Source organism: Globicephala melas, chromosome 7 (genome assembly GCF_963455315.2).
Source record: "Globicephala melas chromosome 7, mGloMel1.2, whole genome shotgun sequence".
Taxonomy (NCBI): Eukaryota; Metazoa; Chordata; class Mammalia; order Artiodactyla; family Delphinidae; genus Globicephala; species Globicephala melas.
This window is the reverse complement of record NC_083320.1, coordinates 103,396,793-103,424,135: the sequence shown is the minus strand read 5'-3', so window position 1 is coordinate 103,424,135 and position 27,343 is coordinate 103,396,793. Positions and strand designations below refer to the sequence as shown.

At 45.3% G+C, this 27,343-nt stretch overlaps 1 protein-coding gene across 30 annotated transcripts in view; it reads left to right on the top strand.

Moving 5' to 3' along the window:
• The window catches only part of CLASP1 (cytoplasmic linker associated protein 1), a 264,028-nt gene that overhangs the window by 134,864 nt on the left and 101,821 nt on the right, over positions 1–27,343 (top strand). For all 30 annotated transcript variants that reach the window (XM_060302570.1, XM_060302562.1, XM_060302569.1 and 27 more), the window contains 7 exons: positions 13,233–13,385; positions 16,707–16,780; positions 18,343–18,435; positions 19,623–19,768; positions 20,632–20,767; positions 21,803–21,873; positions 26,125–26,184. In XM_060302570.1, the coding sequence (XP_060158553.1) occupies positions 13,233–13,385; positions 16,707–16,780; positions 18,343–18,435; positions 19,623–19,768; positions 20,632–20,767; positions 21,803–21,873; positions 26,125–26,184 (733 nt within the window). The remainder of the gene's footprint in view (positions 1–13,232; positions 13,386–16,706; positions 16,781–18,342; positions 18,436–19,622; positions 19,769–20,631; positions 20,768–21,802; positions 21,874–26,124; positions 26,185–27,343) is intronic.

The window sequence follows — 27,343 nt, the reverse complement described above, 5'->3', positions numbered from 1 at the left end:
TGTGAATGAAAATTGCACTAGAGAAACACGGCCCAGTAATAGTTGGAGAAGATGAAACAGACCCAAACTCTTGCTGCAGTTACTCAGGGATGTTTACTTGGAAGGATCACCAGATTGTTAAAATTCACAAGACTGTGAATTTTTGTTCATGACAATGGTTAATTCTTTCTTAGAATCTCTTTTTGAGCTGTCCTGAGCTTGACTGATCTGTTTCATGGGATTTAGTGTAATCCCTTGGTAATCCCTTTGATAATCTTGTTTCCTAGGAGAGAAGCCTGAAGGTAGCTAAACATTCATGGCCAGAGAATACAAGAGTCAGTAGTGAACTGACTTAAACTTTCTATGGGGCTCTGTGCAGGGGCTGAAGCAGGAGGGATTCCAAGTTGTGTGAGGAACTGTCTTCTGCCCCAGAGCACCTGTGGCATCTGGAAGAGAGAGAGAATCACACAAATGACTGCTGATTTAAGCCTCCTGTGCCCTCTCCTCCTCTGGCCGAGTGACCTGGGGTTGGGTGGCTCGTGGAGGACGGTCCCAGGTCCCCGCTCTGTGACCCTCGTGGACAGTAGGAGCGTGAGAGGAAGAGGCACCCCTGGGGCAGGCTCCTCCTGCATTTCTCTCGCCCTGGACCTGTCCAGATTTTAAGGCACTAACACACCTATGTCTGGGAACGACGATTCTTGGCAGAATGGAAAGCCACGTTTTCTGTCTGGCCAGGAGTTCGTGGTTGCTCACCAGACCATGTTAATACGGGGAGAGTTCAAGTCTTCCCCGAGCTCCGTGGCCAGCTCTTCCGGCAGGAAGACTGGTCCATCCCCGTCTTCCCTACTTCACCCCCTGAGATACTCAGGATAATAAAGTAGCCATCTCTTTGCGTCCCTCCCTTTCGGTTGGTTCCAAGGATGAGTTTATAGTCTTTCTGAGGTGTGTTGGGAGATACTCTTCTTCAAGGTTGATCTTCTGTACCTGACGATTGCTGTGTCGCTGTGGGTTCTTTTCTTTGGGGAAGGCATCGTATTAACAGGGTTAGTTTTAGTTGGGCCTTCACACTGGTCAGGAGATGCCAACTTTAGTAACTCAAACCGCTGGGCACGACTTGGCGACTGTGTCCTCTGCTCCCCGGTGCCCAAGATGGGGATAGTCCCAGAACGGTGGGGCTCCTGGACCCGTCTGTGTGCAGAGGGCCGCTGGCTAGTTTGTCCCCTTTCCCTGGCCCCTCCTCCATCTGTCCGGGAGGTGTCTTTGGAATGTGTGATCTCTCACCGTGTGTTCACTCAGCGTGATGGTCTACTGTGTTCCTGAAGCGTGTAGGCTGTGCACCCATTTAAAGCATTTCATGGTCCCAGTTCACATGAAGTCCTCCGGTATCGGACACAAGTGATGGAGTGAGTCACGTCAGAGGGTCGGGGCGGGGGTGGTGGTGCACAGGGAATCCTTTCTGGATGATTCAGCCCTGTTCTATGTGCCCCTCTTCTGTACCCACTTGGCATATCCTGTGCGTGCCTTGAGCAAAGCGTCACACTGAGTCATAACTGCTGCGGGTTGTGTGTGTCTGTTTCCCACTCTGGACCGTGAACTCCAGGATGAGAGCCAGGCCTTCCTGTCTGCATCCCACCTCCCAGCAGAGTACTGGGCACAGAGGTGTCCTTGGTAAATGAATGCAGAAGAGACGAAGGAGGGAAGCTGCACGTGGTGTGCTCTTAGTATTCTGAGGAGGTGTCCTCTCCAGTAACCCCCGCTCCCGCCCCCAAGGGGACAAGTCCACTGCCTCTGGGCATCCATCCAGTTTTGTTACACAAGCAACAAAGTGGGTATTCTGAGACCACATCACCTTTCAGGTGACCCTGTGCCTTGGACTTGAACTTCCAAGTCACAGGCAGGCCGTGGAGGGTTTAGGGAGAATTTAAAAGTTGGTGCCACTTGGTGGAAGCAGATTCCTAATTTAGTTTTTTTCCTTTACCTTATAAATGACACATTTCTTTCCTGTGACCCTGAGAAAATTGTCATTGAGACCATCCCAAGGCTTCTTGACAAGGGGGCAGGTGGATCCTTCCTTCCATTTTGGAACCAGCTCTACAGAAGGGAGTTTGAGGCATTCTTCTGTTTCTCAAAAATGTCCCTACATTTCTTTTACTATATAACCTGAATTAGTTCTATGCCTTTTATAAGAGCATTAAAAGAATTCTGTTCCTCTAAAATATGACACAAATGAACTTTTCTATGAAACAGGAACGGACCCACAGACATAGAGAACAGACTGGTGGTTGCCAATGGGGAGGGAGGTGGGGGAGGGATGGGTTGGAAGTTTGGGATTAGCAGATGCAAACTGTTATATATAGGATGGATAAACAACAAGGTCTGGACTTCCCTGGTGGCGCAGTGGTTAAGAGTCCACCTGCCAATGCAGGGGACACGGGTTCAAGCCCTGGTCCGGGAAGATCCCACATGCCACGGAGCAACTAAGCTCGTGCGCCATGACTACTGAGCCTGCGCTCTAGAGCCCACGAGCCACAACTACTGAGCCCCCGTGCCACAACTACTGAGCCTGCACTTTAGAGCCCACGAGCCACGACTACTGAGCCCGTGTGTGACAACTACTGAAGCCCGTGCACCTAGAGCCTGTGCTCTGTAACAAGAGAAGCCACCACAATGAGAAGCCCCTGCACCACAACGAAGACCCAATGCAGCCAAAAATAAATAAATAAATAAATTTATAAAAAGACAAAAAACCAACAAGATCCTACTGTGTAGCACTGGGAACTATATTCAGTATCCTGTGATAAAACCACAATGGGGTAGAATATTTAAAAAGAAGAATGTATATGTATAACTGAATCACTTTGCTGTACAGGAGAAATTAACTCAACATTGTAGATCAACTGTTCTTCAACTAAAGAAAAAAGAATTCTATTCCTAATTCTTCAGCTCCATCCACATTTTTTTTTTTTTTTTGCGGTACGCGGGCCTCTCACTGTCGTGGCCTCTCCCGTTGCGGAGCACAGGCTCCGGACGCGCAGGCTCAGAGGCCATGGCTCACGGGCCCGGCCGCTCCGCGGCATGTGGGATCCTCCCGGACCGGGGCACGAACCCGTGTCCCCTGCATTGGCAGGTGGACTCTCAACCACTGCGCCACCAGGGAAGCCCAATCCACATATTTTTGAAAGGTTGCTTTTTTGTACTCAGGGCATCACACAGTGACAGAGTGTAACAGCTGCTCTTTGTTGAGCAGTTGGAGTTTTCCTACCTTTGCGTATATTCTTTCTAATCTGTGTGACACCCCCTTCAAGTGGTACAGAGAGCCCCTTGATTATAAATGGTACACCTCCACTCCAGGTATATAAGTAGAAAGGGGGATTAATTGGCTCGGGTAACCGAGGGGTCTTGTTTTGTCCCCAGGCACACAGACGCAGCGTTGGCCTCCGCTCTACCCCGACCTCTGCTCTGCCGCCTTCTGCTGGCTTCCCGCTTCCCTCTTAGGCTGGGGCCGCCCTTCTTTGGGCTGCAGCAGTGCTAGGCTGCCCTCCACCTGGCCCCAATCCTGCAGAAAGACAGGCTCTGCCGTGACTTAGGTGGCAGGTGGGGCAGAGCCTCTGGGTCCCGCCCAGCCCCGAGGCAGGACTGTGGTTACAGGGGGGCGTCCCCCAGGTCTGTCGGAGCTGGCAGTGGAGGAGGGCTGCCTTCAGATGATCCCTGTTGGTGGGCAGTATCACCCTTTTTTCACAGACAGGGAAACAGGAGCCAATTTTCATTCTATTAAACTTCTTTTTATTTTACTTTAATTAATTAAATAAAGTGGAAGCAGGTTTATTTAGAGAGATACACGTTGCATAGGCAGAAGGCGGACTCCGTTTTTAAACCCCATTTTCAGCTTCGAGGTTGGTCTTGATGGAGGTGTAGGCCGGTGGCCGGTGGCCCTGCGGGGGGACAGGCTCACTGCCCAGCGCCTGCTGTGCGTTCCTCCCCTACGAGGCCGGCCGCGGGCTCTGCCGCGTCTCTCCTGAGCTGGTAGCTGTAGAGCAGCGGCCAGCAAGTTCTCCATCCGACGCCGAGGAAGAAGCGCGCCCTGACCTGAGCGGGGAGAGCTCATCAGTTGTCCCTGGCGGTGCCGGTGTCGGCACAACTTTGCTCTGGGTCCCCTCACCTCTCCTGTCCCTCTCCAGCTTCTGATCGTGTCTGCCCCAGTTGCTTCCCCTTTTCGCTCCCTTCTTAGGGGATGAGTAAGCCTGAACTGAATTTCCTCTTGTCGTCCCATCTTGGCCCCCACCCTCTCTGCTGGCTCATCTGCTCTGCAGGCGTCGGGTGGACATGCGCACGGCCGAGGGGGTGGAAACTCATCCTCGGCGTTGAGCTTGCCTGTGCTTCAGCTCTGCTTTTCTGTGATGGACAGTGGGTGACTGCAGCCGTAACACACTCTCAGCACCCTCGTCACTCCCGTCGCGCCGTGTCCGGTTTTGTTCTGTGAAATGTGCCAGTGTTTCCCGCCAGGTTAAAGTTTTTCTACGCCTTGTGCTCTGAAATGCTTAAAAAGCATTTCTTAATTTTGTACACAGGGCAGAGGAAGTTTTGTTTCAGAATATGGATATTGAAGGGTGTTCGTCACTGAGCACTGTTAAGTAGGACTGGTCCTAGTTAGTACTGATGCCAAAAGCTCAGCTTCTCTGTGCACCGGTGCCGAATCCAATCCCAGCGACAGAGTTCTGGGTGAAGCAGAAAAGAATAGCTTTATTGCTTTGCCAGGCAGAGGGGGACACCGTGGGCACCTGCCCTCAAAACCGTGTGTCCCAAGCTGGGAGAATTTGATGAGGAGTTGTTTAGCAGTAGTTCAAGGATGGGGTTGCTGTTCTAATCCGCCCTTTGGAACTCAGGGAAGGTCATGGAGGCTGGAGTCTTGCCTACAAGAAACGGGCGACAAAAAGGCTTTCATGCCCAGAAGCCCCTCAGGGTCCTTCTTGGTTTCACTGCTGGTCCATACTGACTGGATTTGGGGGGGTACACTTACCCCACTCCCCATATTTTGACGGAGAGGAGTGTAGGAACTTTGTAGAGAAACAGCCTTTTACCCAGCCACCTGCTGCAGACAGTGTGGTTTGCACCTTCATGCCTCTCTAGGCACCATCCAACTTTGGTTAAAAGTCAAAGCTGGTGAGGACAAATGGATGAGAAATACAGTTTGGATAATGAGCAAAGTAACTTTTCATAAGTCTTCTGATCCATGAACATGAGCTGTCTTTCCATTTATTACGTCTTTAATTTCTCTCAATAATGTTATGCAGTTTTCAGCAAACATGCTGTAACGTAACTTGTGTTAAAGTTACTCCTAAGTATTTTTTTTTCCTTGATGTTCTTGTTAATTGCTTTCTTAATTTCATTTTTGGATTGTTCATTGCTGATGTATAAAAATACAATGGATTTTTCTATTTTGGTTTAATATTCTGCGACCTTTCTGAACTCATTTATTAGTGCTAATAGTTTTTTTAGTGAATTCCTTAGAACTTTCTATATACAAGATTGTGTCATCTGTGAATAGAGATAATTTTAGTTCTTCCTATTTGCTAATTGTCCTGGCTAGAACCTCTAGTACAGTGTTGAATAGAAGTGGTGAGAGTAGGCTTCTTGTCTTTTTCCTCATCTTAGGGGGAAAACATCTAGTCTGTCACCATTAAATAAGATGTTAACAGTGTGTTTTTTGTGTTTTGTAGCTAGTCTTCATCAGGTTGAGGGAGTTCCCTTCTAGTCCCTGTTTGTGGTGTTTTTAGCATGAAAGGCTTCTTCCCCCCCCGCCCCCCGCCCCAGTATTGTCAAATACTTTTATTGTGTCTACTGAGCATGTGTTTTTGTCTTTTAGTTTATTAATATGATGATTAAATTAAGTTTTATATATTAAACCAACATTCCATTCTTGGGATAAATCCTGCTTGGCCATGGTGATAGTTTTTTATATGTTGCTAGCTTTGGTTTGCTGATACTTTGTTGAGGATTTCTGTGTCTGCAGCCATAAGAGTCACTGATGATTCCATGTTTAAGAAATTATCTTAATTAAGTACTTTTCTTAAGTAAGCAAAGGCGTGTTGTAAGAATTAAATAACGCACAGAAAGTACTGAGCACCGTGCGTAGCACACAGTGGCCGGTTTACATGAATTGCTCTTTTTGTGTGGTGGTCGTTTGTTATCACAACTCGGATCCTAGCATCTTGAGTCAGATGCACATAGACTTGAACCCTGGCTCCACCCCCTCTTAGTTATTAACTGTGTGACTCTAGGCACTTGTACCTGGCTGCGTTAAGATCTTCCGCCTTTAACGTCGAGTCACGATAGTGCTTCCCTCTTAGGGTGGTCGGGAGCATTTGATGAGAATAGGCACAGCCCCAAACACGGCCTGGCACGCAGGTGTGTGCAGACCTAGGTGTGCATTCACTGTCGCTGCTTTTAAACACATGACTGCAGTGGTGTTATGAGGGTGAAAGATTTGAAATAATCGAGCTGTCTATAAGCGATGGATCAAATGTTACATATGTGAGCAGTGTAATAGTAGTCTTCAAAATGGATTAGACAGATACAGAAAAAATATCTACTAAATATCGGTAGTGGGCAAAACAGTTTTTGTTGCATATGTGTGTGTATAATGGTAGGTTTATGCATGCATTGAAGTCTGGAAATGCATATATATCGTTGTGAACAGTTTAATTTTGGGGGGTTATGATTGATATAAGAGGGCTTTGACTTGTAATTTTTAAATAGGTATATGTTTTATCAGAAAAAAGGAATAAAGATTTCTGACTGGTAGGACATCAGGAAGGTTAAAAAAACATTTAGGATTGTATTTACCTTACTTTCTTCATTTTCCCTCAGATATTGTCAGACTTTGTTTGACTATATTATCTAATGAAGCCTTATACATTTTTAAAAGCAGTAAAAGCTTCTGAAAAAGATACGTGAAGAATGGTTTGCATCCATTCACAAGTTTTGACTTCTTTCCTGCGGACTGCCAGAGTTAAGTATCTGATTGCCCTACTGTGTGTTGGCCCAGGCTCTGTGGTAGGTGTTAGGGATTCCAGAAGAATGTGTCTGCTCCAGGGACAGAGAGACAGAACAGATCTGTACACAGCTCATCACAGGGGGAGTCGGAGTAAAAGGCAAGACGTTTATGGCTGTGCAGCCCAGAGCAGGACAGAGCCGGGGAGGCTCGCAGAGGATGGTGTGTTCAGGATTACACAGGAGTGTGTTTGGTGTATGGGGCCGTCAGCCATGGCTTAGAGCTGTGACAGATCAAGACAAGATATTCGGGGATATTTACGGAAAGCAGCCTGCCTTTGGGCTTATTATCGTGTCTCCGTGCAGCCTTCTCTTGGGATTGCTAATTATGCTCCAGTTACTAGGCTGCCACATTTCTCATTCCCTTGGAGGAGAATTTCAGTAACAGGGAGTGGGCGAAGCTGAAAGCCTGTTGGGGTATCAGCTTCCACAAAGTGACCCTGACACAGGGAGTTAGTTGTCTTTATAAAGAGAACGAACGAGGAACTTTCTCCCCGTTGGACCTGCGTGGGTCACAGCCTGCCTCAGGGGAAAAAAGAGGAAAAGCTTGGAGGTTTAGGTTCCGGCCTCCCTGGCAGATGGACAACGGGACAGACACCTCCTCTTAGTTTCTGTGACATTTTGTTCGTCCTCATAGATGAGTGTATACATTTTCTAAACGGACAATATGATCCAAAACTTGTAATTCCAAGTTCTAAACACCAAACTTGAAGTCAGTCTTTAGACTGATATGTTTTTCTGCCACTCCTGGACCTGAACCTCTAGTCACAGTGCCGTGCTATGGTCTGTGTGGTGACTTTAGACCTAGAGTCTGTGTGTGGCTTGTTGCTTTGTATCACCCCCGATCCAGCCTGGTTACAGCTCAGTCCTGAGACTGCCGGGGCTCTGCCGGCCCTTCGTTAGGGGGTTCAGAATGTGGGTCAGTTCAGGCCGATGGAGGGACTGCTTCTGCCCCGGCCTGTGCCGGCCCTGGCCGCTCGCCAGCCTCTGTCCAGCATCTGGACCACATTTGAGGACTTCAGCACAAGTTCACAGACTTACTCAGCCTTGAGAACTAGGCTGGTTTGCTGCTAAGTCCACGAATGACTGTGTTTGCTCTCTGGACTTTTAATTTTTTCAAAAGGTTCTCTTCTGTGTTTTAAAATCTCTATTGTATCAACAGTTCTTTGGGGCATGCTGTTTTACTGCTGTTTTTCACTTCACGATAACTGCCTGCCAATTGGGTTACCAGGAGTGGGGTGATTGAGAGTTGGATGAAAATTAGTGTCACACTGTAGAAGTTTCACGCGTTATTTTTAAATGTCTTGTCCCAATGCTGTAAAAGGGGGAATGGAACTGGGGTGATTTTTAAGAGATTAAAGGAACCGAAGGCGCCAATGAGCTTATGCCAGGTTTCTACCCCAGGCTGTCACATGAGAGAAGTGACCCTCAGAATGACAGTCTTTGCAGTGGTGCCAGGAGATAGAATTAATTATTTCTTTGGGCTCAGGGAGAACCGATCCTTCTCTAAGAACGTTTTCTGTGTAACAGATGTTTTCTTAATGTGTGAAAAGTTTTAAGTTGATGTAATAGCAAAAGCTTGCATAGCTAAAAATATTCATTCTCACACATGTGTTTGCCTTAGTTAAAGCTCTAGAAAAAGAGGCTGTATTCTAACAGATGTCTGCTTAGCTGAAAAGCCTAAAGAAAATGGGAATTTAAGTGACTCGTAGAGTTCAGTATGGATTGATTTAGTTGAAAGATACTGAAACATATTAGACCCAGAGACCACGAGACCCCTCACCCTGGACTGGATCCCGAGTGTGTCTCCTCTGTGACCGAGTGCGGTGGCAAACACAGCTCATTTGTCCGGGTCGGGAACGGCACCTTCTACATAAGAGAAATTTAACCCCAGTTAACTGAAACTGGGTACCTTTCTGAAAGCCTAACCCCCCTTTTGGATTTGATTTTAATTTCTGGGTGTCCCAAAAGCTGGGAACCAGAGGGCAAACTTATTTTTAGACGGTGTGTTAGTTTTCAAATAATAGGCTCAATTGACCTTTATCCTCCAAACACCTCTCTGGGCAAATTTAACCTGGTAAATGACTACACCCTCGTTCCTGTTCCCCTGAATTTCTAACTCAGATAGAAAACGTGAATTACTTTCTCTGTTAGCACATGGATCCCATGAACAATCATGTAATCCTGCTGGTGCAGCGTCGTGGTGATGGGCACGCGGTACTGCGCTTTTAGGTTGGGACACGTGATTTGACCCCTGCACTGGGTTCTAAGCCTTGTGAGTTCGGGGTGTTTTCTATGTGCGTGTTTGCTTTTTATAGTTTCTGTTTAGCTGTCGGGCTTTCAACTGTCACTTTTCATTCACATCACTGTGCTTAACTCCTGTGTTCCATCCCCCTTTCTCGCTATTTCTATATTTAGTTGCTTCTAATCTGTTTAGAAAATTCAATAAGTAAGCCCGTTAGATTTGTTTCCAAAGGGGAAGTAAAGAGGCTGAGTCGGGACTGTTGGAGCTCAGTTTTAAAAAACCTCCCACTGGCTGCCTTTCCCCCTTCCCTTCCTTGGGGGCCGTTTCCACGCCGACACTGGTGATGAAGCAGCTGCGTCCTCGGTGCAGCGGACGTAATGTGGCATCTGCAGTGAACGTGGACAAGTTGTGATTAACTTTTAAAACTACAAGCTCTTTGAGGACGAGTCTGAACCGCTTCCATTCTCTTCATACTTGCCCAGTTTTCTGTGTGGCATCCCTTACAGCAACATATATCCTAACCGCCTGGATATCCACATGCCGACATAGATGCTTTCTCTGGCCGTGAGGTTATCCTCCTGTAACATGAGAATATAAAAAGAATGGGGACCAAATGTTGAGTATTTTATTTCTGCCTTAAATAATCAGTTATCTTTTACAGTAGTTAAAATATGAGAAGAAAGTCTTACATTTATCCACATATTTACTATCACCAGTGATCTTCATTTCTTAATGTAATTCCAAGTTTCCATTTGTTATTATTTTCCTTTTGCCTGAAGATCTTCAGCATTCCCTGGAGTGCGCTGGTCTGCTGGTGATAAATTCTGGTTTTGTTGGTCTGAATAAGTTTTAATTCAGCCTCTGTTCTTAGAAGATATTTTTGCTGGATGTAGAATTCTAGGTTAATACTCCTTTCACCATTTTCAAGATGTCATTCCGCTGTCTTCTGGCACACATGGTTTCTGATGAAAGCTGTTGTCATTTTGTTCCTCAGTATCTAATGTGTCTTTTTCCTCTGGCTTCTGCTGGCAGTGCAATTTCACGTGTGTCAGACTGCTGGGTATCATCCTACAGATCTCTGAGACTATTCCTCTTATTTCTTTTCTTCTTCAGGCTTTTCTTTTTTTTGTCTCTATGCTTAATTTGGGTTAAATTTTATTGCTGTGTGTTTAAATTCTCTCATTTTCCCCTTCTTTTGCAGTGTCTAATCTGCTTTGAATCCCATTTCAACGATATTTTCATTTCAGCTACTGTGTTTTTTTAATTTCTAGAAGTTCCATTTGGTCCTTTTAAAACACCTTCCTTTTCTCTCATTATGTCTGTGAGTTCCTTTACTCCTTGACCACAGGTGTAGCAGTTTTAATGTTCCTGTCTGCAGGTTCCATCATCTCTGTCATTTCTTAGTGGGTCCCTATTTTTTGACGTTTTTCTCTCCTGATTATGAGCCACATTTCCCTGCTTCTCATCTGTTTATGAAGTTTTGCTTAGATGATGTGTGTTGTGACTGTTACGTTGTTGAGCGTCTGCGTTTTGTCGTAGTCCTTTAAAGAATGTCATGCTTTGTTTGGCAAAGCAGTTGAGTTACTTGCAGATCTGTCTACTGTCCTTGAGACCTGGCCCCACTACTAGGCTTGCTCTCTCTGGGGTCTCTACTGAATGCCTCCAGTGAGTCACCGAGAGCACCCCAGCTCTGGTGCTCGAGCATCTTCCTACTTTGTGTGGACTTTGGGGGTTGTTCAGTTTACAGTCTCCTGGCCATTTTTTGCCCTCCCTTAGGGCATCTCACTCACACGGCGTGGCCCAGAGCTTAAGCCATGCCTGGAGCTCTCTTTCAGTGTGGCTCTCTCTTTTCCAGCACTCGGCCCTGCCTCTCCCAGCTACCTGGCCCCCCTGGAGTCTGGTCTTCATTTTCTCCACTTAGCAAGGCTGTCAGGCTCCCTGGCCTGGGTGGCCTGGGAATTGTCTCCAGGCAGGAACTTGGGGTGACTGTAGAGCTCACCTTGTTTGTTTCCCTTCTCTGAGGCATCTCAGCTCTGCACTGCCTGTCGTCCTGTCTGCAAGTAGTTGTTTTACATATTCTGTCTGGTTTCTCTTAAGAGGTTAGGTCCTTGCTAATGCATCATTGCTGCAAGTGGAAATTCCAGGAATTCCAGTGAAATCGGCCCCTTGAAAATACTTCTCAATAACAGCGCACTTCTACATGGCTTGCCTGCCCGTGTTAGAAAGACAAAGCTAAACACAATTTACACGCGTTTTTGAGTGAAGCATAGTCGTGGTCGTGTCCCCCACTCACTATTAACCTTCCCCACAGCCCGGGGCTGTCACTGTTCTCAGTGGAGTAATGACACAGCCCCGCAGCGTGGCCGTGTCACGACAGCGGTCCACATGCTCTCGGGGCTCCTGTCAGTGCCCAGTGGGTGACCTCGTCCTGTACTTCAGACCAAGTTTTACTCTTGCAGCGGCCTTGTCAGTGTGCTCTGCAGTGTAAGAATCACTTCTGAATCCACGTGGGAAGTCTGTGCTAATAGACCACTGGACGCCTGAATCAGCAAGACCTTGCTGTATGGATTACAGCACAGCTTGCCCAGGCGATGGGGAATGTAAAGGCGTGTTGAGGGAAGCTGTTTGCACAGGGATCTGCATTTGTGAGGATGTGGTTCCTCCCTCCCTGACTGTTGAATAAAAGAAGCCCTGTGATTTGAAGGGGATTGTTGGTGAGGTGTAAGGAACGTTAGGGTCCTGAGTAGACACAAGACTTGGCTGTTGATAGTTCAGCTGAGAAGCAACTAGAGCAAGAAAAACAGGTTATTTGTATCTGTTTTTTGGTCAGCAATTATTTACTTCAGACTTTCTGGTAAAAATCTAATGCCCGTTTTCAGAAATCATGAATATTGCCGGCTATGGACGTCAGTTTTCTTTTTTTGTTTTTAATGACTCCTAAGTTCTTTGTTTAGCCCCCTGAATGACCCACACGTGCTCTGTATCGTGAGAGCTTTAATTTTTGTGCCATCAGAATGCTGTTCATAAGTATGTTCATTTTTATAAGCCCAAAGATGGTTTTCTTTTTTTAAATTTTAAATGCAACTTGAGGAATATTGGTTGGATTTCCTGCTGTTTAGAACATTTAGAAGTTAATGATCTTATGAAAAAATGCTCAACTTCACTATAAGAGGAATGCAACAGTAAAGAAGAGGCTTGCTTTTTTTTTTTTTTTTTTTTATATTCAGCATTGGCAAGGGTGTGGCAAGATAGGCCCTTCTTTGTATTTCCAGGAAAAGTATGTATTTATATGAGGTTTCTGAAAATAAGGTTGGCTGTACCCATCAAAAACTTTATTATACTCTTTGACCCAGTAATCCTTCTTCCAGGAATTTTTTTTTTCCTTAAAATTATTAGAAGTTCAAACAAAGATGCAAGTAGAAAGATATCTGTTGCAATATTATTTCTAATGGTAAGTTATTAGAATCACCCTAAATGTCTAACAATGAAAGTATTTTTCATTTGTGCCATTTTCCAATTGCAAAGTACCATGGAACCGTGAAAATGGTGTTTATGAAGAATGTTTCATCATGTGGTAAAATGGACGTATTTGAAATACACAGTATCCAAAAATGAAATATATTTAATGTTAACTATTAAAAAAATGCATGAGAGAATGGTCATAAATATGTCAAATTGTTAAAGTATACTCCTAGGTGGTAGTTTTATGAGAGATTATTTTCTTCTTTATGGTTTTCCAGAATTGGGGTGGAGAGCATTCCAGATGTGTGAAAGCAAACAGGATGTTTGTAGCTGCATTCTGGACTCAACTAAGGCTTTTTTCTAGACCTGGATGGGCACCTCAGTTTCCAAAAGAGTTGGCAAGCCATTCATCTCTGAGACTAGTTGCTGTTTTCAGTTCAGGTGAAAAAGTACTTAAAAATGAAAACAAAAAACGATGTCTGTGCTTATTCTTCAGATAAAAATTTTGATGATGAGGATTCTGTGGATGGTAATAGGCCTTCTTCTGCCAGCTCTACGTCATCCAAAGCTCCAGCAAGCTCCCGCAGAAACGTTGGAATGGGGACTACCCGCAGGCTCGGCTCAGCCACTCTTGGATCCAAGTCTTCAGGTAGGACCGAGCCCAGTGTGGTACCGCGGGGTCAGCTCTGCCGACGTTTAAAACCAGACGTGCGTGATACTTGCCTTGTGCGTCCTTAAGAGGTGAAGTAATCCTGTTGGCAGTACACTTCCACTGGCTCTTCTTGAATTAAATTAGTTCTCTGCTGTGGATGCTGATAAGCTGGTAGGCTGTAAGTCTGAGCTGCTGTGTTGCCACATTTGCTGAGGCAGAGCCTCTGGGCACGTGAACCCAATACAGAGTAGAGCCCGTGGTACCCTGATGGCCTCGGGCTCCAGCCATGCCTGACACTACCAGGGGGCCTTTCAGCCAGTTGCTGTGTATCAAGACGAGACTGTCCGGGCTTCCCTGGTGGCGCAGTGGTTAAGAATCCGCCTGCCAGTGCAGGGGACACGGGTTCGAGCCCTGGTCCAGGAAGATCCCACATGGCACGGAGCAGCTAAGCCCGAGCGCCACAACTGCTGAGCCTGCGCTCTAGAGTCCACGAACCATAACTGCTGAAGCCCACGAGCCACAACTACTGAGCCCGCACGCCTAGAGCCCGTGCTCCGCAACAAGAGAAGCCACCGCCATGAGAGGCCCGTGCACCGTAACAAAGAGTAGCCCCTGCTCACCGCAACTAGAGAAAGCCAGCGTGCAGCAGCAAAGACCCAACACAGCCAAAAATAAATAAATAAAATTAAAAAAAAAGAAAAGACTGAGACCGTCCAGAAGTCAGATTGTACCTTATGTCTTTAAAATGTATTTTGTTGCTGTAGGGATGCCGAATTAGTGAATGGTAAGGATTAGCTCCCTGAGGCTTTGAACATTGATTTATAAGGATTTCTTCCCTAATCCCCCTGCTATCCCATCCCCCAATTTAGGCAGTTTTGAGTCCTTGTTATAGACAGGTTTCATTTGACTGTCACATTTTAAATTTACATGCAAATTACCTACTTTAAAAAAAATGCTATTGAAGTATAGTTGATTTACTATAGTTGTGTAAATTTTTTACCTCCAAAAAACTCACATAGCTGCTGCTCTTAGAACCGCGCTTACTGTCAGCAGTGGGCTCTTGGCTCAGCCAGCTGAGCTGAGGTAACGCCGAAGTGAGGACCCGCGTTAGGACGCCACCTCCTCCTGCTGGCCTTTCTTGCTCTCTGCAGCAGCCCCGGGCGGCGTGTCCTGACTCAGCGGCTCAGCGCCCACGTAGCCTCTGCACAGCGTCTCTGCGCAGCGGGAGCTGTGCTGGCGGCAGAGGGAAGAGCTGGGCTCGTTTCTTACGTTTGTGTTGCTCTTCCTAGTTCTTTCTAATCCTTTACTTTTTGGTTCCTTAAAATTTTTTTTTGTTGTTGTTAAAGAGCTTAAATTCATACAACATGAAATCAACCATTTTAAAGGTAACAATTCAGTGGCATTTATTATCTTCACAGTGTTGAGCAACCACCACCTCTGCCTGGTTGCAACACAGTTTCATCCCTCAAAAGAAGACCCTATCCCCTTTAAACAGTTCCTCCCCGTTCCTTCCTTCCCCAGCCCATGTTTTGTCTTTAGGCATTTAGCTATCTAGAAATTTCATAGAAATGGAGGCATCCAATATGCAGTCTCCTGTGTCTGGCTCCTTTCCCTTGGCATAATGTTTTTGAGGTTTATCTCTGTTGGAGCATGTATCAGTACTTTTTTTAAAAAAAAATTAATTTTTGTCTGCGTTGGGTCTTCGTTGCTGCGCACGGGCTTTCTCTAGTTGCGGCAAGCGGGGGTTACTCTTCATTGCGTTGCGCGGGCTTCTGATTGCAGTGGCTTCTCTTGATGCGCAGCACGGACTCTAGGCGTGCGGGCTCAGTAGTTGTGGCTCGTGGGCTCTAGAGCGCAGGGTCAGTAGTTGTGGTGCACGGGCTTCGTTGCTTCACGGCATGTGGGATCTTCCCGGACCAGGGCTCGAGCCTGTGTCTCCTGCATTGGCAGGCGGATTCTTAACGGCTGCGCCACCAGGGAAGCCCTGAACAATCTTCCTAATGTGTTTTTTTGATCCGTTTTTGAGTAGCATCCGTTCCATAGACGAGGCTTAGAAATTTTCTGTGGCATCAGACCACTTCTTTTCCTTCCCTTCCCTCACTGTTCCCCTTGCACAAACCCGACCTGTGTAGATTGTGCAGCGGTACCAACCCTGTCTTCCCCTCAGACCTGATCCTGTCCTTTTCCATTTCGTCTAACGCCATAGTCGTGAGTTTCCCTGTTGGCTCCCCGTCAGATGCCTCGGGCCCAGGGACTGTGCTTGGCCCACGAGTCCTCTTCGGTATGTGGTGCCAGGCCTCACACAGAGGAGCGCTCAGCTCAGCACCCATCTGCTCGGTGGGACGCAGTCCTAACCTAAAGCAGACACAGAGCACCACTCACAGTGTGTTACTGTTGTCTGTGTGTAGTTTGCTTGTGAATGCAGAGTAATAGTCATCAAGAGTGATGACACGTATTTACCACTGTAACGAGTTGTCTTTAAAGCCCTTTCTGTCTAGGTGGTCCATGAGCACCTCAAACTCCAGATAACTTGTCTGGTAAGAAGCTCTAGAAAAGCACTTGGACTAATCAATATAAATCATTAATGAGGGTTACAGGGATGACTGTATATAACCATTTGGAAACCTTTATTATGAAGAAAAAACATATGATAAAATGTCACATGATTTTCATACGTGAAGTGACGCTCATATTAGCAAACAGAAAAAGCTTCCTCCCAAATGATAGCAATTATAACAACTTTTAAGTAACGGAGTATCTTACAGCAACTTCGTGGGGTCAACTTGCAACTGACATGTACATGAAAAATTGACAGTTATCATGAGTTAAAGGAAATGAAAATGTTTTTTTCCTTTTTTCTTTCGAAATAATGTTTGGAGACCAATATGAAGTTGAGATGAAACTGTTAAATTCTTTAGAACTTATTTGAATGTTTCACAGAATTGCTAGATTCCTAACAATGACATAATTTCATTTATTCCCTGAAGAATTAAAATTTCTATTATATGTTTATTTGGAATCTTTGAAAAGACTTATACATTAATACAGTATAAACCATCTAAATCCTTTAACGGCTAGACTGGCCCTCCTTAAGCAAGTAGTGTCTTTAAATGGTTTTAAGCTAACATACGTTACACTGTAAAATTACTATACTTTATCGTAATATTGAAAGTCTATAATGCTTGTCAATGCCACAAAAACTCTAAACTTAAGACTTAAAACATAGTTACAAATCTTCCAAAATATAATTTTGATTTTGTATCTTCAGACTCCTCCGATGCACACTGTTTACATTTTAAAAATTGATCTTTTTTATAGCTGCAAAAGAGGGAGCTGGTGCTGTTGATGAAGAGGACTTTATTAAAGCATTTGATGATGTGCCTGTAGTCCAGGTGAGTGAAGATGTTTCGTTTGGTTAAAAACAAGGATGGGCTTATGCTTCAAGTTTCACTTTTCAAGTGTGCGACGCGCGGAGTTTCTTACTAGGTAGGGTAATTCTGACTGTCAAGCCCACAGGAGATCTGAGGTTGCAGACCAGGAAAAGAAGAGCGAAAGTCACGGCCCAGGATGACCTTTCAGTAAGAACTGAGAGAAGTAGCTTGCTCCTGCAGTGAGTGTGTGGGTTAGGTCACCTAAAAGAGGGGGAAATGAGGGATTAGGTTAGAAGAGAGAATAAAGAAGCATGCTTATGTAGGGATTTTCCTCAGAAAGAAAAGTTTGTAAAGTTGAAGAATTTGGGTGTCTGAAAACTACAAAAAATGGTTTCATAAAATCTTAGTTTATTCCATCTTGATGCTCCCCTTGTTAAGTACCACCTAACAGATGTGGCAGAGTTGATTGACAGAAGCTGGGGTACAGCCACACTTTTCAGACTGCTTTGTGCCTCAGCACTGTCTCTCGTTGATCGGGGCTTGTGCTACATCAGGTGTCCGTGCTCTGGATTCCTACAGCGCTTAATGTCTGTGTGAATCCCTTGTCACCTGCTGCTTCGTTGCCGTGTGTGTGTATAAAGCAGGTAACAGGTGTTTTAGGCTCAGGACCATCCTTACGTCCTTGACCTTCCCAGCATGCCTCACTCTTGGTTGTTTTTGGTTTCCCCCCCCCCCACCGTCTTATGAGTAATATGTGAGGATAAATGAGAGAGCAGACCTGAAAGTATTTAAAGTTGCAAGTACAGACGTACTTGCTGTATTGCGCTTCGCTTTGTTGTGCTTCACGGATACTGCAGTTTTACAGACTGAAGGTCCGTGGCCACCCTGCGTCGAGCACGTCTGTTGGTGCCCTTTTTCCAGCGGCATTTGCTCACCTCGTGTCTCTGTGTCACATTTTGGTAATTCTCACAATATTTCAAACCCTCCATCAGCAAAAAGATTACAGTTCACTGAAGACTCAGAGGATGGTTAGCATCTTTTAGCAAGAAAGTATTTTTAAATTAAGGTACGCACACTTTTTTTTTTAAGACATCATGCTATTGCACAGTTAATAGACTACAGTCTAGGAGACCAAAAGAATTCGTGTGACTTGCTTCATTGCGGTATTCACTTTATGACAGGGGTCTGGAAGCGACCCGGCAGTGTCTCCGAGGTCTGCCTGTATAATGTGGTGTTACAAAAAACGCTAAGAGTAATCAATGACTTGTGCATCACTGCCGGTTCCCCAGTGGGCTTTTTTTCTCTTTTGTACATGAAATTATCTGTTAACTTATAGTAAAGCCATATTTGAGGCAAGGTTATCCATACGTGGGCATCGGATCTAGTCGGTATGCATTCAGAGCAGGAAAGAAGCTCAATCTAAGACAAACTTGACTAGATGTTATCTTGAAGGCCCTTCTGAAAAATGAAATAATTTCTTTTACTGGGTTTACTAAGTGCCCTTGACTTCAGGTAATTAAGGAATAATCTTTGTTTATTCTGTAAATTTTCTCCTATTGATTGTAAATTAATTTTGCTTACAGATTTACTCCAGCCGAGACCTTGAGGAGTCCATAAACAAGATTAGGGAAATATTATCTGATGACAAGCATGATTGGGAGCAAAGAGTAACCGCTGTAAGCCACTGACTGTGTGATTACATTTGCATTCGATATTTACACGGTCTGAATACTTTGTTTTGAAACTGGGGTGCAGCTCTGATGAATTTTAAGTAGTAAATATTTTAAATATAAGCTTCCATATTTACACGTCGCCTTTTTAGTAGATTACTTCACTTCTGTTCTTCAAACATGCCAGCTTCTATCTTTTTGTGTATCCTGTACTTTTAGCAGAGACCTACCTGTGGTACGACCGCCGCTCCTACGACCTCAGTAAAGATGTAGTTCTGTGACCATTGGCCAGGAAAGCGGCTTTTTAGTGACATTTTCAGTGTGTATCTCTCTATCCCTTGCTTTCTTCACAGCACTTCTGCTCCCTCTGTTTTTAAAAGTGGATTAATGGGGCTTCCCTAGTGGCGCAGTGGTTGAGAGTCCGCCTGCCGATGCAGGGGACACGGGTTCGTGCCCCAGTCCGGGAAGATCCCACATGCTGCGGAGCGGCTGGGCCCGTGAGCCGTGGCCGCTGAGCCTGCGCGTCCGGAGCCTGTGCTCCGCAACGGGAGAGGCCACAGCAGTGAGAGGCCCGCGTACCGCAAAGAAAAAAAAAAAAAAGTGGATTAATGAAAAGAAGTGGGCCGAACATTAAAGTGCAGGGGCATTACGTGAAGGCGTGTCTTTTCTGAGGAGAGCGATCATGCGTTGGTTGTCTGGCAGGGAGAGGGCTGGGAACACTGCTGTGTGTCTGTTTTGGATGCACACTGGCCCTTTAGTAAAGACACAGTGGCGCGTACTGTGCAAAGGCTGTAGCGTCGCTTCTTCCTATGATTCACTGAGTGAATGGCGGTTGGAGTGGGGTGCGGGGGAAGGTGAGCTCAGGGAAGGAGCTTTTACAGGCTACAGTGAGGGTTTAGTTACTCTGTCCTTAGCATCACAGCATGTGTAAGTCACTAAACTGTTTCCCATTAAAAAGTACGCTTTACAGAAGAATTGTAATCCATTTATCACAGACACTAATTTTAAAAATTACTAGTTCTTATTTATGATACCTAGATATATCAGCAGCTATTTAGTTGGCTGAATTCTTTTTGGAAAACTCTATCATTTAACTTTGATATTGATCTCTAATATTTGATGGCTTCTGTTGTTTTGTATATTCTGTTCTAAGCATTGTTTTGTCTGTCTCTTCGTTTTCTCCATCCCCTTAGCTAAAAAAGATTAGATCTTTACTTTTGGCTGGTGCTGCTGAGTATGATAACTTCTTCCAACATTTGCGTCTTTTGGACGGAGCCTTTAAACTATCGGCTAAGGATCTGCGCTCTCAGGTAGTGCGGGAGGCTTGTATCACCTTGGGGTAAGGATTGCGATGCTCCCGATTCTCACATCATAAAATAGCCTCATGACGGTGCTTCAGAGATGGTTCATTGAATACGCCCACTGGGTTTCTTTCACGGAACTTTCAACTGGTCTCCAAGACCCATTCCAGTTACGCTTCTGTTAACACTTTTACAATAGTTCCTGACCAGTTATGTTAAGTCTGACAGATTTTAAATTTTATTCAGTGACTTAGCTCTGAAGCCTCTATTTTAAACTTGAAGCAGTTATTAATAATATGAAAAAATGAAATTTTGTAAACTGTTTTCCTCAGCTTTTTCACTGATTTTGCTGGCAGGTGATAGCATAATTATTAGAATGTTTGTTTCTAGAAGAGTACTGTAGCTATAAGGTTAAAGGCATGTACTGCGGGGAAATTTTTTTTTATCCTCACTAAACCTGTATCAGTATCTAAAACTTCTGTCTTAGAAAATATGTTAGAATATCAGAGCAGCAGCAATAGTAAGGTGGCTTTGCAGCTGTTTAAAGTTTTGACCTGAGACACTGAAGTGTGAATGTTGTATGTTAAAAATAAAGAAAAAAAGGGGGTGAAAGAGCTTTTTCATATTTGTGTTTAATTAGTATATGACTAACTTGTTTTTTGCTATTTTAAGAGTCATTAGTTGGAAGTGATTTATTTATTTAAAAAAAAATAGCAAACTCTTGGGCTAGTGGCTATTTGCGAAGTCCTCTATATGCACATTGGAAGTATTTGTAGAGTATTTTACTTAGACCTTTATCCTTAGATAACTTTACATGAAGGCTCTAAAATGTTAAGAGGGTTATGTGCTACACTGTTGGAAAGAACTATGACTTCAGTTCAGTGTTCATTTCTGGTTATAGGCATCTGTCATCAGTGCTGGGGAACAAGTTTGACCATGGAGCTGAAGCCATTATGCCAACGATCTTTAATTTAATTCCGAACAGTGCCAAAATTATGGCCACCTCTGGTGTTGTAGCTGTTAGGTTAATCATTCGGGTGAGTATGTTTTGGGGCCATACATAGACTAAGCAAGTGGTAAATATTGCTGGTTGATAAGCACTTATCAGAGACACTTTTCGTTTGAGTGATTATGTACATGGAATAATACCGTACGTACAACATTGGCCTTTTTACCCCACGTAACTATCGCACATGAGCCTTTTACGTTCCCTAGTGTGAACTGTGGGTGTGATGTATAGTTACTGAGGTGTTGCTCATCCACCGTCATTGGTTTTAAACATTTGAACACGGGTGTCTGCTTCTGAGTTTATACTCTGTTCTTTATGTGTCCAGGTATCACTTCTGTTCTTCTCTCCCCAGCTGTTCCATTTTAGGTATTTGTGCTTGTGGTTTGTTATTCGCCTGACATTTTATTTAAATAATTGTACATAAGCCCAGAAACAAAATGTTATCTTCAGTTAAGTTTTCAAAACACTCATTTACTTAAATCCAAGTAATTAGCCAAGTAATTTACGTGCAGATTTTCAGTAAAACCTAATAGTTCACAAAGGCTTAATAAGTTCTGCGCATCACCTTCTCCCCACTGTCAAGTCCCTTTTCCCCAGAGGCAACCCTTGAAACTGGGTCTTTATGTTAACTGAAATCTATCCAGAATATTCGTGATTACTGTGGGTTGCTTACTTCATATTATTTGTAGTTCTTACTGTTTGCACTGCCTACTTCAGGTATTAAACCAAAAGCCGTTATCAGACATTTCTGTTGAAATAGTATTAAACTATATTGGCCTGCTGACTGCTTTTTACTCATTCAGATCTCTACTGCTCAGGTAATTTAGACTTCATACCAGTGATTTGTTTTGATTTTAGACTGACTGACTTGTCATCACGTTGCCTGTTTTGGCTCTGTAAATTCTGTCATGCCCTTTGGCAATATCCAATGAAAGTCTTTCTCCTTTTTAAACTCAGTGAATTCTAATCTGAATATGCAGGTGCTTTAGGTAGGTTAGTAAAGAAGTGGTTGTCTTAGCTCTGCATTTTCAAATGTTCGCCTGTTTTTTGTTCTTTTCCGCAGCACACACACATCCCTAGGCTAATACCCATCATAACAAGCAACTGTACCTCCAAGTCTGTCGCCGTTAGAAGGTAAGTTTTTAAAGAATTTTTCTCATTAGTTTTGAATTGTTTAAAAACCGAAACAAATTTCAAATTTACCTCCATGCAAAAAACTTTGTTTGAAATGGTTAATATGATTTACGATTGCCGTGACAGATGCCTTTGGACTGAAGGCTCACGATCTCAGTTGTCTGGAAAGCTAATTCGGAAGGCCTGTTACTTCTGTCTGTGTGTGTAGTGTGAGAGCGAGTGTGTGTGTGGGTTATGTGGGAGGGGCGGGGGGGAGGGGGCGTGTACCCCCTGCGCATTTTCTTCCTGCGATGGTGCCTCTGCCTCTGTCATTGGTCTGCCCCATTCCCCGAGTGAAGGCCATGGCTGCCCGCCTGGAAGAAACATTGTGAAGATCAGCGGCTGTTCTTTATATTAACATAGATACGTGGGAGGTGTGTGTTGTTTGCAGCTTCTGATGTGACTCCTGGCGCTCTGAATCCTGACCATGCTTGTGCTGCTGTCACAGTGACTGCACGTCGCTACTCAGATTTATCACCACAGGCTAGAACTGTTAAATGCTAGGGACCGAAGTGTTACCCCCTGAGCTTCTTATGTTGAGGGGAGGTAGACCCTGAAGGTACAGCCTGGGTGGCCCGCGGGGGCTTTGTCTTGGGTCCTGCCGAGCTGCCCCAGCCCACGTGTGGGATCAGGGCTCTGTGCTTCCAGCTCGGATCTGTGGGTCTGGACTGGTGACTCAGAGGCTTTCGAGTCCTAAAATCTGTGGACCCTCTTCCCAGGAAAGTGTAGATACACAGACGTTTTGTGTAGGTTTTCAGAGGATTCATGGACTGAAGCCTTCAGTAGACTAGGTCAGGAGCTTTGTGGGGTAAATGAACGGCCGGCCTGGGCAGCAGGCAGCCTCTCGGCCCCGTTCCTGCGGTTCTGTGTCTTGATCCAGCCCAGGAGAGGGCCCTTCACTCCAAGGCGTCGAGCCCAGCCGCCCCTTGGCCGCCCGCTGTTCCTCTCCTTTCCTGGGCTGTCACGTTGGACCCACCAGGGTTTCACAGGCGGGGGGATCCTTCCAAGCATGAGGCGGCCCCAATCGCCGTCGTGTTCCCAGCCACATGGAAGGCAAGGGAGAAAAGAGGGGAATGAGCCAGCTACGTAAAGCCAGGGAGAAAGACGCGTTCTCCTTCCACCGAAAAGGCTGACTGTTCCAGCAGCGTGGCTCGGTGGACTGTCGCTGACCCACAGTCCAGCCGCCCTCGGGGGCAGAGCAGCTCCGGGCACCCTCCAACCCCCCAAGGCCAGCGCCTGGCCATCGAGGTGCGGGCTGGTGGTGGACTTCCCATGTGCTGGGGAGGGAGCTGTTCTGCAGGTTCTCAGTCACTTCGGTAGAAGGGGCTTGACGCTTGGTGGAAGCTCAGTGAATGGCAGCCATCCTGAGAATTTTCTGCTGCAGTTATATTGTCACTGTTGATTTGGGTTTCCATGAGCAGTTTGGAGAGCATGTTTGCTTTGGGCAAGGCGGTTCCTCTGGTGAAGCGACACATCTCTGTGGGGAACGTTACAGGATATTTAGCGTATCAGCCAGCTTGGGCTGCTGTAACAGAAATACCGTGCGCAGGGCAGCTTACACAACAGGCAGGTATTTTCTCACCGCCCTGGAGCCGGGAATTCTGAGGTCAGGGTCCGGCAGGGCTGGGTTCTAATGGAAGCAGCTTGCAGGTGCAGCTTTCTTGCTGTGTCTTCGTGGCGGTGGGGGCCGGGGAGCGCCCTCCTTAGAGGGCCACTAATCCCGTCAGGCGAGCATCACTCTCAGGACCCCCCGTGAACCCCACTGCTTCCCCAGGGCCCCGTCTCCAAATACCATCATACTGGGGGTTAGGGCGTCAACATAAGAAGCTCAGGCGGTAACACTTCGGTCCCTAGCGTTTAACAGTTCTAGCCTGTGGTGCTGAATTTGAGTAGCAACGTGCAGTCGCTGTGACAGCAGACATGCCACCCCCTTCACCGGTTTCCGAGCCGCACACCCAGACTGGCATTCCTGTGTTTAGTTGGAGCCATGTGTCTTAATGCTGAAAGGAGTACTAGGGACCATCTGGGCCCAGTCCCTCTGCCTTCAGGAAGGAAAAGAGAGCCAGAGGGGGCAGTGTAACGAAGGCAGTGCGCTTTCTGTCCTGTATTCAACCTGTCGCTAGCTTCACTTCATAGAACTTGTAAGAAATGGATTGCCCAATCTCCCTGCCTTTAAGAAGTTTATAATTTAGTTGGGGAGATTAAAAACAATAATGCAAAGCAACGTAAGAGTGAGTTGCAACGTACGTATTGTGGATTTAGGAATTCAGAGGGCAGTGATTAAAACTAGCTGATATATTCCCTAGAAGCCTCCTAGACAAGTTAAAAAAGACTGAGCTGCCCTATGAATGAGGAGTACGACTCAGTGAAGAAAAGGTAGAAGTTCTAACCGAAGTGCTTAAGTAATGCAGAGGGTTTAAATAATGCCAACATCGATGTACTTCTGTATATGATTTTAGCCTTCTAAAAAGTTGAAGACAAAACCTAATTTACATGGCATATTTTCGATGAAATAGATTGTTCTGAAACACATTGAAGACAAGAATTAGCACTAAAGATGGCTGGATTCACTAAGAAATAAGTAAACGTAGACATATGCATACACACATAAAGAGACAAGGGAAGTCCACACCAGGAAATGACATGGACAAAGGGCAGAGGTAGAGTGACCGTGGCCTGGGCTGGGGCGGGGGGGTGGGGGACAGCGGTGGTGAGAAAGGGTGTGGGCAGAGGTCAGTGTCTCTCCTTGGAGAAGATTTGTTTCGCCGACCGCTCCCCCGGCCCCCACTATTAGCAGCAGCCCTGGGACTGAGCTGTGCAACTCCCCTGAGCCCTCTGAAGCCCCTGTGCTCCCGGCACATCACGTGGTAACGGTTCCTTGTCTGTCTTGCTCAGTGGATTGTGTCTCGGTTACCATTGTATGTCTGGCATCTAGCATAGGGGAAGGGTTTATTCAAGATTTACTGAGTGATTAATTGTGTGGATTATGAGGTTTTGAGTTGGGAAGATCATGGGAAAGAAAGTCTGATCGTTAGAGAAAGATTGCCTTCTGATTTATTTCCTTGAGTGGGTTCCTTAAGTCTAATAATATTTATTCCTACAAAGATAGTTATCCTGGAATTTAGAAAAAGGAAATGATGACGAGGTAGGACCCGAAGTGGTGATGTAATCCAAAGGAGATGAGACCAGCATTGTTTTTGTGTACAGATCAGACCAAGAAAGGTTACAGAAGTGAGAAGAAAGGATGTTGAAAGGTTGCAGAGAGGAAAATGCCAAGTAGCTAGAGAAAAATCTGTTTTAAATACTTGGCAGGAAAATTGGGTAAACACTTTGTTTTCCAGGGTATGTTTTACTTTCTTTGTACAAGGCATTCTTTGGAATTAATGCAAAGACTAATTCCCTGAATCTGTAATGCACTCAGATCTTTTGTGCACCTGTAGCTCCTGTATTAATGTATCATTTGAGGTGGAATAAAAACCAACAACAGTGATACACCCTTGCCATGAAGCCCAAGTTACTGATTTGAAGGGAACTCTCCTGTATCCTGTCCCTATAACTTTGTGATTTTTCTTCAGGACCACCATAGGTGCTTAATTATTTCGATCTGCTTTGGTTTTCAGTCAGTTCTGATTCCATCTTTATGTTCCATTTTTTGAATCATAAAAAAAATAGAAGATGGGACTTCCCTGGTGGTCCAGTGGTTAAGACTCTGCACTTCCAGGTACAGGTTTGATCCCTGGTCCAGCAGCTAAGATCCCACATGCCTCGTGGCCAAAAAACCAAAAAAAAACCCCATAAAACAGAAGCAACACTGTAACAAATTCAATAAAGGCTTTAAAAATGGTCCACATCCAAAAAAAAAAAAATCTTAAAAAAAAAAATAGAAGAGGGTTTCCCTGGTGGCGCAGTGGTTGAGAGTCCGCCTGTCGATGCAGGGGACGCGGGTTCGTGCCCCGGTCCGGGAAGATCCCACATGCCGCGGAGCGGCTAGGCCCGTGAGCCATGGCCACTGAGCCTGCGCGTCCGGAGCCTGTGCTCCGCAACGGGAGAGGCCACAACAGTGAGAGGCCTGCATACCGTGAAAAAAAAAGAAAAAAATAGAAGAAATTTATCAATTATAAAAAGTAGTGTAGGGTCACTTAAGAAAAAAGCTTTTATTTTCATTAACATACAAATGACTAAGTTACATCTTTTTCTCTTCACAATTTTCAGGCGCTGTTTTGAATTTTTAGATTTACTTTTACAAGAATGGCAGACACATTCACTGGAACGGTGAGCATCTGAGTTGCTGGTTTTCCCTCTGAACTGAATCTTGAGATTTAATATCTCAGCGAGTGGTCCAACCCACTTTTTACAAGAAGTGAAGGAATCCAAGTGCTTATTTGCGTGATTACTGGTGTTATTTCTCCTGATGCTGATGTGAGGAGTGAGCTCCATTGACTGTCACGTTAGCCTTGAGGTGTGACCCGGGGTGCCCCGGGACACTGCACGGCCAGGACTCACTCTGCAGTGGCTCTGATCTGCTGCCTGGCATCCTGTCAGTCCCAACGAGTTAAAAAAGGTTTAAAGCTGCTCTTAGTAGGCGAGGGGTAACTTTGAAAATCCTTAAAGGAATTTCACTCATTTGAAAGTTTTCTTTTTGATCCCTCTGTGTCAGAAAGTCAGCAGTTTTCTCTTTATTCAGGCTGGTGTGTGGTAAGTTTCACATCCTCATGATGCAGAATTCTTACAGAAGCTTGTCTCTATTTTGAGGTTCCTTCTTTGCCATTTTTAGTTCCTGTCCATTTTAGGTGCCTGTTATTCTTTCTGAGTTATATTTGGAGCTGATAGATGATGATACTGTGCCACCCGGTTTTTCATGGTGTGTTGTATAGTTTGTGAAGAACTTTACAACATACTAAACGGGTTACGAGTAGTGGGAGTTTAACACATGAGTACGCCTGGAGTCCAGTTCAGTCCTGCAGTGCTCAGAGACGAAAAAGCCAGGCCTCCCAGAGGTGGAAGTTCATCTGAAAATACTTTGGATCGAGAAGATGGTCACACATTTAAAAAATACTTTCTTGTTCTTTAATCTCTTGGGTATTATATCCTCTTTATTTGGTGATAGTTTTGGAATTTAGAGTGGGAAGGTGGAATGAGGGATTGAGCACCGGGGCCAGGTGAGCAGGGCAGGAAAGCGTGATTGACTCAGATGTGGCCTCATGTGTTTATTCACTTCCGCTCAGCCTTGCCGCTTGGCAGGTTCTCACCAAATGCCTGCTGGGTGAGTGAAGGACTGAGGACTGAGGTGGGGTGCTGGTAAGACTGGTGCCTCGCCTTTGGCCTGTGAAACTCTTCACTCCAGTCATCGCCCTTTTCTTAAAACCGTTCAGTATTCAACGAGACAGTTTAACGATTTCTTCTCAGCTAGGGTAGAACGTAACTAAGAGAA